General features: G+C 47.6%; 1 protein-coding gene across 2 annotated transcripts in view; it reads left to right on the forward strand.

Moving 5' to 3' along the window:
- LOC124552410 (disintegrin and metalloproteinase domain-containing protein 10) overlaps nucleotides 1–15,433 on the forward strand; it is a 523,851-nt gene that overhangs the window by 441,705 nt on the left and 66,713 nt on the right. For both annotated transcript variants that reach the window (XM_047126674.1, XM_047126675.1), the window contains exon 2: nucleotides 13,481–13,747. In XM_047126674.1, the coding sequence (XP_046982630.1) occupies nucleotides 13,481–13,747 (267 nt within the window). The remainder of the gene's footprint in view (nucleotides 1–13,480; nucleotides 13,748–15,433) is intronic.

A 15,433-nucleotide genomic window follows, 5' to 3' on the forward strand; every position in this document is an offset into this window, starting at 1 on the left:
TGTCTTGCTTTCTTGGCCATAGTAGGTGCAGACCGGTCTGCATAGGCTATCCTCATTTTATCGCATTGTTGCAGCTCAGTTATCATTTTTTCACCAGCTTTTTCAATACCCAACACTTTGCAGTATTACCACAACTGAATGTAATAACAGCGTCATGAACTGCTAGTTTCTTTGTATGCATGCCTACAAATACAGTTTTAGGAAGGTGGTTCCAAATTATGCTGTTGAAAGATTAATTTAGGTTGTGTGTCTGCCCATACAGACATTTCCTTAGAAGGTCAGGATGAGCTAAGTCTCTGAAAATCGGTTTAATTGCTGTAATAACAGCAGCAGGAAGAGAATGCTGGTGAGATTAAGATTCTCCAGTTGCCTGAGCCCTGTTGTATTTGCACCACGAATTTTCTCCTGATGGACGCAAGCCATGACATGGCTTTTCATCAGTAGAGGACTTATGGAAGAATATGGCCCAAACATCTCTCATCATTGCCTCCAGATTTTCTTTATTTCTCCTAATTGCCTGCCCATAGTATACCTACAAGTTTTTTTTATTTCAGTTTTAGTTAACCGACCCTGTCCGGTCAAAAATCTTCCATCTTCTAATTTTTTTCCTCTCACATCAACAGTTTTCTCAGCCTTGTCCCCGAACGTTTTTGAACATGGCCTACACATTCTATTTTGCTAATAATGGCATCTCCTTGTGGCTTAGAGTTGACAGTGGGTGGGTTGACAGTGGGTGACAAAAAAGTGAGCGTGGCACATAAACTCACGTGGTAGGAAAATGCTCTTTAAATGCTCGAAAAAAAATTTTTCAGCAAAATCCTTTTCAGGGTACTTAAATAAAACCTTAATCTATCGAAACATGATGAAAACCGAAAATAGTTTTTTTTCGACGTGAACCACGGTGTGGTCCCCTTAACATACAATAGAATTTGCAAGGGCGTCCTGAATCCGATCACATCTCTGGATCGATACTCCTTAATCTGATATCTTGTTCACTTATGGTGACACTGCATATAGTTTAAATCCGTGGTGCGACTGAGTGTTAGTCATTGGAGATGGGAAAATGGCCTAGCAGTGAATGGGTTGTGGCAAGCAGTTAGTTAGCGTCGATCTTATCGAGGAACTCCGATATCTGCGTTGTTCTGCGGTCGGTGGTTAGTAGTGGACTGCAAAACAAAGCGTGCTGCATCATTCCACATCGGCGCTTAACACAGAGCTCAGTATGCGTTCCAGCCGACCGTCTGCGCTCGACCTGTGGCAAGGGGATGCTAATTCGGAAGCGACAGGTGAATAAGCGGAAGGCCCTGTCAGATTCCTGCGAGTTTGCGGACTGGAACGCTGCGCCGAATTCCGCCGTGGTCTCTCTCTCTCTCTCTCTCTCTCTCTCTCTCTGTCTCTCGCCTGCCCTTTTATCTGAAGACGCCCAAACTCTCAATACCGCGCGATCGCAAAACCCTGCCCGCTACAACTTCCTCCAGCCACTGCTCCGGCGTCGCTTGGCATCAGAGGCCGTTGTTATAACCGCGGCGCTAACTTTGAGAGCCTTCTTTGCAGCTCCGCGCCACCTCCGCTGCCGCCAGGGAGAAAACTTTCGGAGCATCTCTCCCGTCGCCGCGGAGATTTGTTAGGCGCGCGCCCCAGGCCTGCAACACGCCGCCGGACTTTTTCCTCGTCTCTTCGATTTAATGCCTCGAAAGCGAGCGCTTCCGCAGATAAACACAATCGGTGAGACGGCGGAGAAAGTTCCCCTAGTCCGTCCGGCCAAGGTACGTTTACACTTGGTCACGTCGCAGACTGTCTGCGTCCTCATTTGTTTCCCCTCATGAGACAGTGTGCTGGTGCTGTTTTCCAAGATGACAATGCTCGTCCAGGCACCACATACGTCGCTAGGAACTTCGTGTGTAATGTTTTCTGTCGTAGGAGTGTTCCCGGAATCCGTTCAGCAAAGGCCCTTCGACACTTGGTCACGTCACAGACTTCCTGCGTATTCATTTGTTTCCCCTCATGAGACAGTGTCCTGTTGCTGTTTTCCAAGATGACAATGCTCGTCCAGGCATCACATACGTCGCTAGAAACTTCGTGTGTAATGTTGAGGCACTTCTGTCGTTAAAGGCGCTACAGTCTGGAACCGCACGACCGCTACGGTCGCAGGTTCGAATCCTGCTTCGGGCATGGATGTGTGTGATGTCCTTAGGTTAGTTAGGTTTAAGTAGTTCTAAGTTCTAGGGAACTTATGACCACAGCAGTTGAGTCCCATAGTGCTCAGAGCCATTTGAACCATTTTTGAACTTCTGTCGTAGGAATGTTCCCGGCATCCGTTCAGCAAAGGCCCTTCGACATTTGGTCACGTCACAGCTACGTTCTGCAACACTATGTGTTTTCCCCCATGAGACATTATCCTGCTACCATTTTCCAACAAGGGAACGCTCGTGCACACACTGCACATGTCTGAAGCAGCTTCGTGTGTGACGTTGGGGTACTCCATTCCCGTAGCAAGGTTCTCCGATCCTTTCCCGATAACACTTCAGTTGCCAATCCATCCATGGGGCAGTAAGGTAGGGAGGCCTAATATCGTCCGCCCTCGTAATTTCAGTAGCCTAGGAATTTCCGGTTTTCACATTTGGTGAAAAATGTTTAGACGCGCGAGCCGTCCGTAGTGTTGTTGAGAGAGAGTGCTGTGTGTAGTGCGTTTAGCTTCCGTGTACGAAGGTAGTTAGAACAGCAACCAAATTAACAGCCTGCTATTGTTACTGCGAGCACTGGTTTGCGTTCAAATACTGGGCTGTACCGCTATTGTCAAGGGTTTGGTCTCTTATAATACATATAGCGATGTTGCTTACTACGTCCCCATTGCGTTTCCTATTTTCATCCCAGGAACGAAATTTGGCACTTCGTTAAAAAAAAATCTTTTTATTTGCTTTTTCTAAAGGTTACTTGCCTTTTCCTACGGAGAAGCTCAAGCGGATTATTTGCACAAAATGTTTAGTTTGTTATCACCAAACATGCCCTTATTTTTACACACAAAAAACAGAAACCGTCCGAGCAGGCCTTGAAGCTCCAACGTACCGACCGACACGATCGCCTTTGCTAGCAGCACGACGTCGCCTACAGGGCCTTTCCTGGCCTCGTGACCATATCGGTTGGACCCTAGACGACTGGTAAACCTTGGTTTGTTCAGAGGAGTCCCGATTTGAGTTGGTATGAGCTGATGGTGGGGTTCGAGTGTGGCGCAAACCCCACGAAGCGATGGACGCAAGTTGTCAACAAGGCACTCTGGAAGCTGGTGGTTGCTCCGCGTTTTTACATGGGACGGACCGGGTCCTCTGATCCAGCCGAACCGATCATTGACTGGAAATGTTCTACTTTGAGGCCATTTGCCGGCATTCGTAGGTGTCATGTTCCCCGACAATGATGGAATTTTTATAGATGACTGTGCACCGTGTCATCGGGCCATAGTTGTTCGCGATTGCTTTGAGGAACGTTCTGGACACTGTGAGTGAAAGCTTTGGGTAGCCATATCGCCCGACATGAATACCATCGAACTTTTATGGGACATAATGGAGAGATCAGCTCGTGCACAACATCCTGCACTGGCAACACTTTCGCCGGGCGGTGTGGCCGTGCGGTCTAGGGCGCCATGTCTCGGATTGCGCTGCCCCCCCCCCCCCCCCTCGCCAGAGGTTCGAGTCCTCCCTCGGGCATGGGTGTGCGTGTTGTTCGTAGCATAGGTTAGTGTGAGTAGTGTGTAAGGCTAGGGACCGATGACCTCAGCAGTTTGATCCCTTAGGAAGTCACACACATTTGAACATTTTCGGCAACACTTTCGCAATTATGGACGGATATACAGGCACCATGGCTCAATACTTCTCTAGGGGACTTCCAACGACTTGTTGAGTCCATGCACTACTCTGGGCAAAGTGAGATCCAACGCGATATTAGGAAGTATCGCCTGACTTCTGTCGCCACAGTGGATTTTTCAAGAGGTATGACATTGTAAACATTGAGGTGCCTGAAAGTCTAACTTTTGCCTGAAGTTTGATTCTTTACGTGGTGTCACCGCCAGACACCACACTTGCTAGGTGGTAGCCTTTAAATCGGCCGCGGTCCATTAGTATACGCCGGACCCGCGTGTCGCCACTGTCAGTGATTGTAGACCGAGCGCCGCCACACGGCAGGTCCAGAGAGACTTCCTAGCACTCGCCCCAGTTGTACAGCCGACTTTGCTAGCGATGGTTCACTGACAAATTACGCTCTCCTTTGCCGAGACGATAGTTAGCATAGCCTTCAGCTACAATTGCTACGACCTAGCAAGGCGCCATATTCAGTTACTTTGTCTTCTGAACAGATAATATTGTGACTCATGTACCGTCAAGAGCGACGTTCATCATTAATGGATTAAAGTTAAGTATCAAACTAATTACGCCCTCTTTCTGAATTCTAATTCCTTGTCATGTTCCAGACCTCACGTCAGTATAGTCCTTCCCTCCTCACGCCAGCCTGCGTGACCTAGAACGCGTGCATTTCGGCCTCCACTAGTAACACGGTGTTGGCTCTTGTGCCAACACTACACTTTAAATAAGCGGTGGGGTGTTCAATTTTCCATATGATGTCTGTACTTTATGTACCATTTTTTGCTTATCGTGAATACTCATATTTTCTTGGTCTATACGGGAGTGATGTTTAATTTTTTTCTTCCTCTCCGTGACGATCGCCCATAGCTTAAACAAGCTAGCCACCACTTCGCATCACTGTATATTTTCGCTATCCGATGTCAGCCCTATTTGCTGTGGTCTCACAGATTCTAGTTGGGGTAACACCAGTGATTTGTCAGCGGTCTTTCTGTATACTGATTGCAATATCCAGTATCCTAGCAATGAACTGAAGTCTGGCACCTTCATACTAAGCGTATGCAACCGTTCCAGTTCATATCCCTACAAATTGTTACAATCGAGTACTTCTATCAGTTGGCTGCTTCGGAATGTGAATGGTGATCTTGTCTTTATTTTTTTATTTAGAGGTGGAGCCCCTCCACGCCCACACCTCAAAAGGTCTACTGCCATTTTTCCATAAGGGTTAGTTTTCACTAGAGTGAGGTGTCACAGGATGTGGGTACTGCGATGTTTGCTTACGACTAGTTAAGGTTAACTATTAATACGCGCTCATCTGGAGATAGATTGGATCTAAGTCGAACGAAGGGCAGTGGTTTGAAGGCAGAGGAAAAAAAGTGCGATTGTTAGCTCGGGTGGTAAGAGCAGTAGCGGATGTCTTGCTGCCTGCGATAGGTAGTGCAAGGGTAGGCTTTGTTAGTAGTGGGTATCATGCTTGTCGATACCTTTGACGTTGTGCGGTGGTGTTACTAGGCGGCTGCCGCTGGGTGCCGGTGTTGAACTCTCGCTCAGCGTCAGCAACCTGCAACAGTTAGGTTTATCATCGTTTTTGTGTCCGATAGGTCATATATGGGATGCACAGTGTAGGGTGATGTTGGCGATTTGTTTCTGCGTCAGTGGGCGAACTCGTCGGTGTCCCTGCTGTAGCCTGTTGGTCGGATTTAATAGCAGCTGGCCCGGCCGGAGTGGCGGAGCGGTTTTAGGCGCTGCAGTCTGGAACCGCGCGTCCGCTACGGTGGCAGGTTCGAATCCTGCATCGAACATGGATGTGTGTGATGTCCTTAGGTTAGTTAGGTTTAAGTAGTTCTAAGTTCTAGGGGACTGATGACCTCAGCAGTTGAGTCCCATAGTGCTCAGAGCCAATAGCAGCTGGCATATCCGGTCAACATTGCTGATGTGCAGGGACTTGCGGACGTTTCTCGCTTGTTGGTGTGTGTTAGCTTAACATGGGTGGTTATGCCCTAGCTAGTAGTGTCTTTGGCCGCTTATGCTTCCACTTATGGTTGTGATCGTAGTTTCCCAGAGTGAGGATGAAAGGGTTGTTCGAGTGTCTCGAGTTCCTGTATAGCCGTGTGGCGTGATCTTGTAGTCGTAGGATACTGTAGTATGCTTTTCTTCCATTTTGTGAAGTGCACAGTCTTAAACTTTTGTCGATTTGAAGCGTCAGTCTTTGCTCCGCCTTGGCAGCAGGGCTAGTATTACGTTGACTGATGGCATTCCCGTGTGAACAAGGTCGCTAGTGCAAGTTCCTTTCGTGTGAAGGCCGCCTTTGGAGTACGCGGAAGGCGTGTCGATACCGTAGTTGGGCGCATGCAGTCACCGTATTCGCAGAAGCGCCCTGCAGTTTGATGAAGAACGCGGCCCTGTCCTGTGACAAGGGTGATGGGTTTTTCAGCGAAGCGTGCGCAACTTGCCGGGCACGGGGATTTCCCGGAAGGTTTCCGTGACTGGCCCGCGCAGCCTACCGGGAAATTCGGTGCGACGGCTGAGGCGTTCGGAACAAGTAGTGGGGATGTTCCGGACATCGATCAGGCGCTGGTGTTTGGCACGCGCGGCTTGTCCACTCCACCTGTGGCTCTGACCAAGCAGGCTCGGCTGTGGTCTTAAAGCCCTCTTCTTCAGGCACGAGTAACGTCCTTGTCTCAGACACAAAGGAAATGCAGACATTGGGGAGGGTTGAAAATTTGTGCTGAACCGGGTTCACATTCTTACTAGGCAGATGCGCTGACCAGTAAGCCGTCTGGAAACAGTTGTCATCGCATCTGCAACCACTACCCTAGCTCACGTCCCGTCAGACCCAAATTCTCAACTTAACCACACACTACTAACGTTGTGCCCCTTGCCCATTATTCTCATTACTAGTGGCTTCTCGCCGATTCCCATAAGAAATTGAAAATCGTTCTGATACCTCTGACATCTGCATCTACATTTATACTCCGCAAGCCACCCAACGGTGTGTGGCGGAGGGCACTTTACGTGCCACTGTCATTACCTCCCTTTCCTGTTCCAGTCGCGTATGGTTCGCGGGAAGAACGACTGCCGGAAAGCCTCCGTGCGCGCTCGAATCTCTCTAATTTTACATTCGTGATCTCCTCGGGAGATATAAGTAGGGGGAAGCAATATATTCGATACCTCATCCAGAAACGCACCCTCTCGAAACCTGGACAGCAAGCTACACCGCGATGCAGAGCGCCTCTCTTGCAGAGTCTGCCACTTGAGTTTGTTAAATATCTCCGTAACGCTATCACGGTTACCAAATAACCCTGTGACGGAACGCGCCGCTCTTCTTTGGATCTTCTCTATCTCCTCCGTCAACCAGATCTGGTACGGATCCCACACTGATGAGCAATACTCAAGTATAGGTCGAACGAGTGTTTTGTAAGCCACCTCCTTTGTTGATGGACTACATTTTCTAAGGACTCTCCCGATGAATCTCAACCTGGTACCCGCCTTACCACCAATTAATTTTATATGATCATTCCACTTCAAATCGTTCCGCACGCATACTCCCAGATATTTTACAGAAGTAACTGCTACCAGTGTTTGTTCCGCTATCATATAATCATACAATAAAGGATCCTTCTTTCTATGTATTCGCAATACATTATATTTGTCTATGTTAAGAGTCAGTTGCTACTCCCTGCACCAAGTGCCTGTCCGCTGCAGATCTTCCTGCATTTCGCTTCAATTTTCTAATGCTGCAATTTCTCTGTATACTACAGCATCATCCGCGAAAAGCCGCATGGGACTTCCGACACTATCTACTAGGTCATTTATATATATTGTGAAAAGCAATGGTCCCATAACACTCCCCTGTGGCACACCAGAGGTTACTTTAACGTCTGTAGACGTCTCTCCATTGATAACAACATGCTGTGTTCTGTTTGCTAAAAACTCTTCAATCCAGCCACACAGCTGGTCTGATATTGCGTAGGCTCTTACTTTGTTTATCAGGCGACCGTGCGGAACTGTATCGAACGCCTTCCGGAAGTCAAGGAAAAAAGCATCTACCTGGGAGCCTGTATCTAATATTTTCTAGCGAGTTGGGTCTCGCACGATCGCTGTTTCCGGAATCCATGTTGATTCCTACAGAGTAGATTCTGGGTTTCCAAAAACGACATGATACTCGAGCAAAAAACATGTTCTAAAATTCTACAACAGATCGACGTCAGAGATATAGGTCTATAGATTTGCGCATCTGCTCCACGACCCTTCTTGAAGACTGCGACTACCTGTGCTCTTTTCCAATCATTTGGAACCTTCCGTTCCTCTAGAGACTTGCGATACACGGCTGTTAGAAGGGGGGCAATTTCTTTCGCGTCCTCTGTGTAGAATCGAATTGGTATCCCGTCAGGTCCAGTGGACTTTCCTCTGTTGAGTGATTTCAGTTGCTTTTCTATTCCTCGGACACTTATTTCGATGTCAGCCATTTTTTCGTTCGTGCGAACGTTTAGAGAAGGGACTGCAGTGCGGTCTTCCTCTGTGAAACAGCTTTGGAAAAAGGTGTTTAGTATTTCAACTTTACGCGTGTCATCCTTCTTTTCAGTGCCATTATCATCCCAGAGTGTCCGAATATGCAGGGGAATACATGTACTGTTGTTGCTAGGCTTATAGGCTAGCCAATATCTAGAGGTGTTAGTTTGGACCAAAACAAGGGAAAAGTCTAGTAAACATGGGCTCTGACTGTGTACCTAAATAGCTGTTCAGTAGAGGAGATGTGTTTCACAGCAGCGAGTCCGCAGCTCGTCGTTTCGCGGTCACGTTCACGCTTCCCGAGTACCGGGTCCCGGGTTCGATTTCCGGCCTCGAGATGACTGGGTGTTTGTGTTGTCCTCATCATTTCATCAGTGTGGGTGAGACTGGGCTGAGCAAAGTTTGGGAATTTGTACGGGCGCTTATAACCGCGCAGTTGAGCGCCCCACAAACCAAGCATCATCATCATCATCATCATCATCATCACAGCAGCGAAGATGAACCAGTGCTCATAGCTCCTCAGACATGAATTTTAGAGCACATGATTACGGGACAGTTTTTTCTTGCTTTGGGCCATACTGCAATCTCCGGGAGTTGACGACCCAACAACCTTAGAAACTACAGTTCTGGTACATCTATTCCAGTGTCGGAGGTATCAGAACAATTTTCGCTTGTAACTTCCGACTCGTTTGTTTCTGGTACAAGGACAGTTACCTCAAATCGAGACATTTATCCTTCTCCATCATGCTAGAAAGTTTGTAACTTCATCACGTTTCCGGACGTGGGTTCCTGTGCAAAACTTGAGCTACCTCTACAACCTCTAGAAGTGTGTAACATGATATATATATATATATATATATATATATATATATATATATATATATATATATATATATATATGGGGTGTAAATTTTAAGTCGACAAACCAGAATAACTCAAATTTGATTATTTTCGAGGGGGACATTTGCTGGTGCTAAAATTAGCCCGCCACCCCAGCCTCCTGGGGGTGGGGTGGGAGCCAACTTCAAAATATCAAATGGGAACCCCCATTTTTTATTGCAGAATCAGTTTTTACATAAAAATCTGCGTACATTTTGTCTTAAACATTTGTTTTGATTCTTGATAGTTGGCCCTGTAATTCAAGAAAATCCAAGTTTTCATTTTTGCGTGGAAAATGGTTACGGACAAATAAAAAATACTTATTTCCTTCGTAAATTTTGATTCGCTAAAACTAAAACTCTCGCTCTCTCCTCATAGGGTGGTGCTTGAGAGAGAGGAATTAGAGTTTTAGAAACGTTGACCCAAATACTCGTATTAATTTTTGCCGCATCCATCTTAACTGGGTTTCACCTATTGAAGATTTTTTCGAATGGTGTTCAGTGGGGTAGCGAACATAACTGACGCCCGGACGACACTGTATTGCCCCCCCCCCCCCCCCAAAACCCTGTTTATCGGCGCCCGAGGCACAACACTTCATTGTTGCACACCATCCGTCCAGAAACGCATATAGTAATATAATGTACAGAACTTATTCTGGTAATAATATGGCTCTGAGCACTATGGGACTTACCATCTGAGGTCACCAGTCCCGTAGAACTTAGAACTAATTAAACCTAACTTACCTGAGGACATCACACACATCCATGCCCGAGGCAGGATTCGAACCTGCGACCGTAGCGGTCGCAGTCTGAAGCGCCTAGAACCGCTCAGCCACACGGCCGGCTGGTAATAATATGTTTTCCGGAAAATCTTGTTTGTCTTGGAGACCATTTGCTGCCCATCTGCAAGTGACACCCGGGGATTAATAGGTAGCCATGCCACCCCCCCCCCCTCCCCCTCAACCACGCCGCACCACTCACCCCTCCCGTCTTTGCTATGACACTGCCGGTATTTCGCTTACCTGCGATTTGTTCTGTGTTGTCTTTCCGCGTGAAGTCGATCCGTCCGCATTCTCCTAGGTATTTTGTGGAACTAACTGCTTCCAGTGATTGTTCTAGAATCGTTAAATCATCGAGTAGTGGGCGTTTCTGTCTATGTACACGCAGTACGTTACATTTGTCAACATGCCCCAAGCGCAGATCAGGAGGTCTTCCAGACTGTGGTGGCCGAGCGGTTCTAGGCGCTTAACTCCCATAGTGGTCAGAGGCATTTGAACCAAGACTCTCGTTACAATTTTCTAGGGTTGCGGCTTCTCCGTGAAAGGTCCCACGGAGTTATGGACGCTTTGCACAAGTCAGTAACCTGAAGTAACTTTCGCCCGTGAAGGTTTCTTTCTGCAGCCGATGCCTCCCTGCCCGCCACAGTGACTCGCATAGCTGCATCTGATCAGCAAGTGGCGAACGCAACCATCGCCGACGTGAGTCAGCTCCGGGGTCGGCCAGGAATCCGGACGTCGCCGCCGCTCACCGCTTCTATTTTTAAGCGGACCAACTCTCACGCAGCTAAGCTGGATTAGCAGTTCCCTACTGCGGCCCGCGTTTCGCAATCGAAGCATGGGGTGTACGGGCGGGTACTTCACACATTGCTCAAAGCCGACGCACAAGACAGACACAAGCACCGCGGCGGGCCTTTATCTCTGATGTTAGGTAGCCGTGGAAGTCCTCTAACACAACAACGGCCTAGAGGACTTCAAAAACTAAGCTACACGTCATTATGGCAGGCCAAGTAACTTATGTTGATAGCTGCCCTACATTTCAAAGTGACACAGATACATGGTCAGCGGTGGCTCGTAAGGGTGTTCACAAATTTTTAAATTCAGATCAATTTCAGAGTGTGAAATTAATAGCAACTCTAATAGTAACGTGCACAACTTATCTAATGAAAGAAAGAATTGTTTTTGTGGAATTTCGTTGTTTTGTACATAATTGCACTACTGCCCATTAAAATTGCTACACCACGAAGATGACGTGCTACAAACGCGAAATTTAACCGACAGGAAGAAGATGCTGTGATATGCAAATGATTAGCTTTTCAGAGCATTCTCACAAGGTTGACGCCGGTGGCGACACCTACAACGTGCTGACATGACGAAAGTTTCCAACCGATTTCTCATACACAAACAGCAGTTGACCGGCGTTGCCTGGTGAAACGTTGTTGTGATGGCTCGTGTAAGGAGCAGAAATGCGTACCATCACGTTTCCGACTTTGATAAAGGTCGGATTGTAGCCTATCGCGATTGCGGTTTATCGTATCGCGACATTGCTGCTCCCGTTGGTAGAGATCCAATGACTGTTAGCAGAATATGGAATCGGTGGGTTCAGGACGGTAATACGGAACGCCGTGCAGCCACGTCTCGATCTCTGAGTCAACAGATGGCGACATTTGCAAGACAACAATCATCTGCACGAACAGTTCGACGACCTTAGCAGCAGCATCGACTATCAGCCCGGAGACCGTGGCTGCGGTTACCCTTGACGCTGCACACAGACAGGAGCGCCTGCGATGGTGTACTCAACGACGAACCTGTGTGCACGAATGGCAAAAGTCATTTTTTCGGATGAATCCAGGTTCTGTTAACAGCATCATAATGGTCGCATCCGTATTTGGCGACATCACGGTGAACGCACATTGGAAGCGTGTATTCGTCATCGCCATACTGTCGTATCACCCGGCGCGATGGTATGGGGTGCCATTGGTTAGCCGGCCAGTGCCCCCCCCCCCCCCCCCCCCCCCCCATTGTGAACCGACCCTTGCCGTTGGTGGGGAGGCTTGCGTGCCTCAACGATACAGATAGCCGTACCGTAGGTGCACCACAACGGAGGGGTATCTGTTGAGAGACCAGACAAGCGTGTGGTTCCTGAAGAGGGGCAGCAGCCTTTTCAGTAGTTGCAGGGGCAACAGTCTGGATGATTGACTGATCTGGCCTTGTAACACTAACCAAAACGGCCTTGCTGTTCTGGTACTGCGAACAGCTGAAAGCAAGGGGAAACTACAGCCGTTATTTTTCCCGAGGGTGTGCAGCTTTAATGTATGAGGAGGTACTGAATAGAATTGGGGAGAAGAGAAATGTGTGGCACAACCTGACTAGAAGAAGGGGTCGCTTGGTAGGACATGTTCTGAGGCATCAAGGGATCACCAATTTAGTATTGGAGGGCAGCGTGGAGAGTAAGAATCGTAGTGGGAGACCAAGAGATGAATACACTAAGCAGATTCAGAAGGAAGTAGGCTGCAGTAGGTACTCTGAGATGAAGAAGCTTGCACAGGATAGAGTAGCATGGAGAGCTGCATCAAACCAGTCTCAGGACTGAAGACCACAACAACAGCACACGACCCGTGAGTTAAAAAAAAATGGTTCAAATGGCTCTGAGCACTATGGGACTCAACTGCTGAGGTCATTAGTCCCCTAGAACTTAGAACTAGTTAAACCGAACTAACCTAAGGACATCACAAACATCCATGCCCGAGGCAGGATTCGAACCTGCGACCGTAGCGGTCTTGCGGTTCCAGACTGCAGCGCCTTTAACCGCACGGCCACTTCGGCCGGCCCGACCCGTGGGTCTAGCCTTGATTCGATCCCTGCGAAACCCTACCTTTCAGCAGGATAATGCACGACGGCATGTTGAAGGTCCTGTACGGGCCTTTCTGGATAGAGAAAATGTTCGACTGCTGCCCTGGCCAGCACATTTTCCAGATCTTTCACCAATTGAAAACGTCTGGTCAGTGGTGGCCGAGCAACTGGTTCCTCACAATAGTCACTACTCTTGACGAACTGTGCTATCGTGTTGAAGCTGCACGGGCAGGTGTACCTGTAGACGCCATCCGAGCTCTGTTTGAGTCAATGCCCAGGCGTATCAAGGCCGTTGTTACGGCCAGAGGTGGTTGTTCTGGGTACTGATTTCTCAGGATCTATGCAGCCAAATTGCGTGAAAAATGTAATCACATGTGAGTTCTAGTATAATATACTTGTCCAATGAATACCCGTTTATCATCTGCATTTCTTCTTGGTGTAGCAATTTTAATGGCCAGTAGTGTACTTATAGCGCTACACAGTGTATCAGCTGACAACGGAGCCGTGGCAAGTAATTGCAAGCGGACTTTATGTGCTCGCCTTTGTTTTTTTTTTCTTTTTACCGGAGTGTGTGTGGATTTTGATGGCGGCCGTTTTCTGCGTGTGCCCGCAGCGGAGCGCCTGAACGAGTACATCTCGCGCTACGAGCCGCTGAGCTACGACCGCGCCGAGGTGCACCGGGCACACTCGCGCGCGCGCCGCTCGGCGCCGCGGCCCGGCGTCCACCCGCTGAGCATCGAGTTCGAGGCCCGCGGCCGCCGCTTCCCGCTGCGCCTGCGCCGCGACACCGCCGCCTTCAGCGACCGCCTGCAGGTGCTGGGCTCGGCGGGGCAGCCGCTGCACGTCGACACCGCCCACCTCTACCACGGACACCTCGCCGGTGAGTGCTCGCCCCCCCCCCCTCTCCGTACGCCTCTTGGAGCGCCACCTCTGTTGTTGTGGTGGTCTTCACTCCTGAGAGACTGGTTTGATGCAGCTCTCCATGCTACCCTATCCTGTGCAAGCTTCTTCATCTCCCACTACCTACTGCAGCCTACATCCTTCTGAATCTGCTTAGTGTACTGTAGTTGTTAATAAAAAAGAAAAAGAGAAGAAAAGGTTGAAAATGTGGGAAGAAGAGGTGAGTAAAAATGGGGTTTAAAATTCGTTAATGATCGTGAAAAAGGGAAAAAATAAAATGCAAATCGGACTTCGTATTACAGAAAAGTTATCGGACTTCGTGATTCGGAAAAGCTATTGTTGGGGTGGTCCTTGTGGCGTTTCTGAGAAAAAGTCAAACCAATTTCCACTACAAAAGTTATTTGAAAAAAGACAGAATAACGAATGTGACTAACAGGGGGAAATGGCGTAGATAAGAGTTCATTCTTTACCAGGTTAACATGTCTTCTTTCGTGCGGCTTCCAGGTCTTCAAAATCTTCTACTTCATTTCTGCGTGAAAAGTCTGCTCCGAAATCTTGCAATAAGTTTCATTGTCCAGGAATTCCTAATGTATACAAAACCGTCTTGATATTAAATACAATTTATTTTACGTTGCTTCCCTCCTCCAAATGTCGTAACAACTTCCACAATATGTCTACACATTAATAAGTTTTTTTTCGTCTTCATCAGATCACGTCTGCATTAAGCTTCCGCTCTCGAGAGACAATAAAGACGGATAGAAAAAAAAAGAGTTACAATTTTAGTATTTTCACTGCCGTCGAGCGCTCATACAGCTGCGACGGTATAATTTATGTCTGAGGGAACGAGTGTAGCGCGGCGAAATTCAAAGTCCCGCTACAGTACTCATCTCTTGGTCTCCCTCTACGATTTCTACACTCCACGCTGCCCTCCAATACTAAATTGGTGATCCCTTGATGCCTCAGAACATGTCCTACCAACCGATCCCTTCTTCTAGTCAAGTTGTGCCACAAACTTCTCTTCTCCCCAATCCTATTCAATACCTCCTCATTAGTTACGTGATCTACCCACCTAATCTTCAGCATTCTTCTGTAGCACCACATTTCGAAAGCTTCTATCCTCTTCTTGTCTAAACCAGTTGTTCCCAACAGGTAGCCCGCGGACTCTAGGGGTCCGCGAGCTATGCCAGAGGGGTCCCCAAGATGCTATTAGAATAAAAAATATATTAAATATATTTCGTATGATACTCAATTGCTATTTTTTAAGAAGTCTGTTGTACTAAACACCCAGATTTGAAGACAAAGATTTTGCGCAAAAACCAAAAATTTAACAATAACAATGATAGCTAAATTCAAAAAGTTTAAAGCTCAATATTTTTTTCAGTAATAAATATCTCAATTTTTTTCTAGGTACCACAAATAGAAAACGTATAAAAAGACACTTAATTTGCCTTTTTTAGGTACTTGGTACTGTGATATTACAAGGTACCAATCATGCTCGATGAAGGGGGTCCTCGAGAAAATTTTGGTGGGAAACACTGGTCTAAACTATTTATCGTCCACGCTTCACTTCCATACATGGCTGCGCTACATACAAATACTTTCAGAAACGACTTCCTCACACTTAAATCACCCCGCATCTCGTGGTCGTGCGGTAGCGTTCTCGCTT

This window comes from Schistocerca americana, chromosome 10 (genome assembly GCF_021461395.2).
Source record: "Schistocerca americana isolate TAMUIC-IGC-003095 chromosome 10, iqSchAmer2.1, whole genome shotgun sequence".
NCBI classification, from domain to species: Eukaryota; Metazoa; Arthropoda; class Insecta; order Orthoptera; family Acrididae; genus Schistocerca; species Schistocerca americana.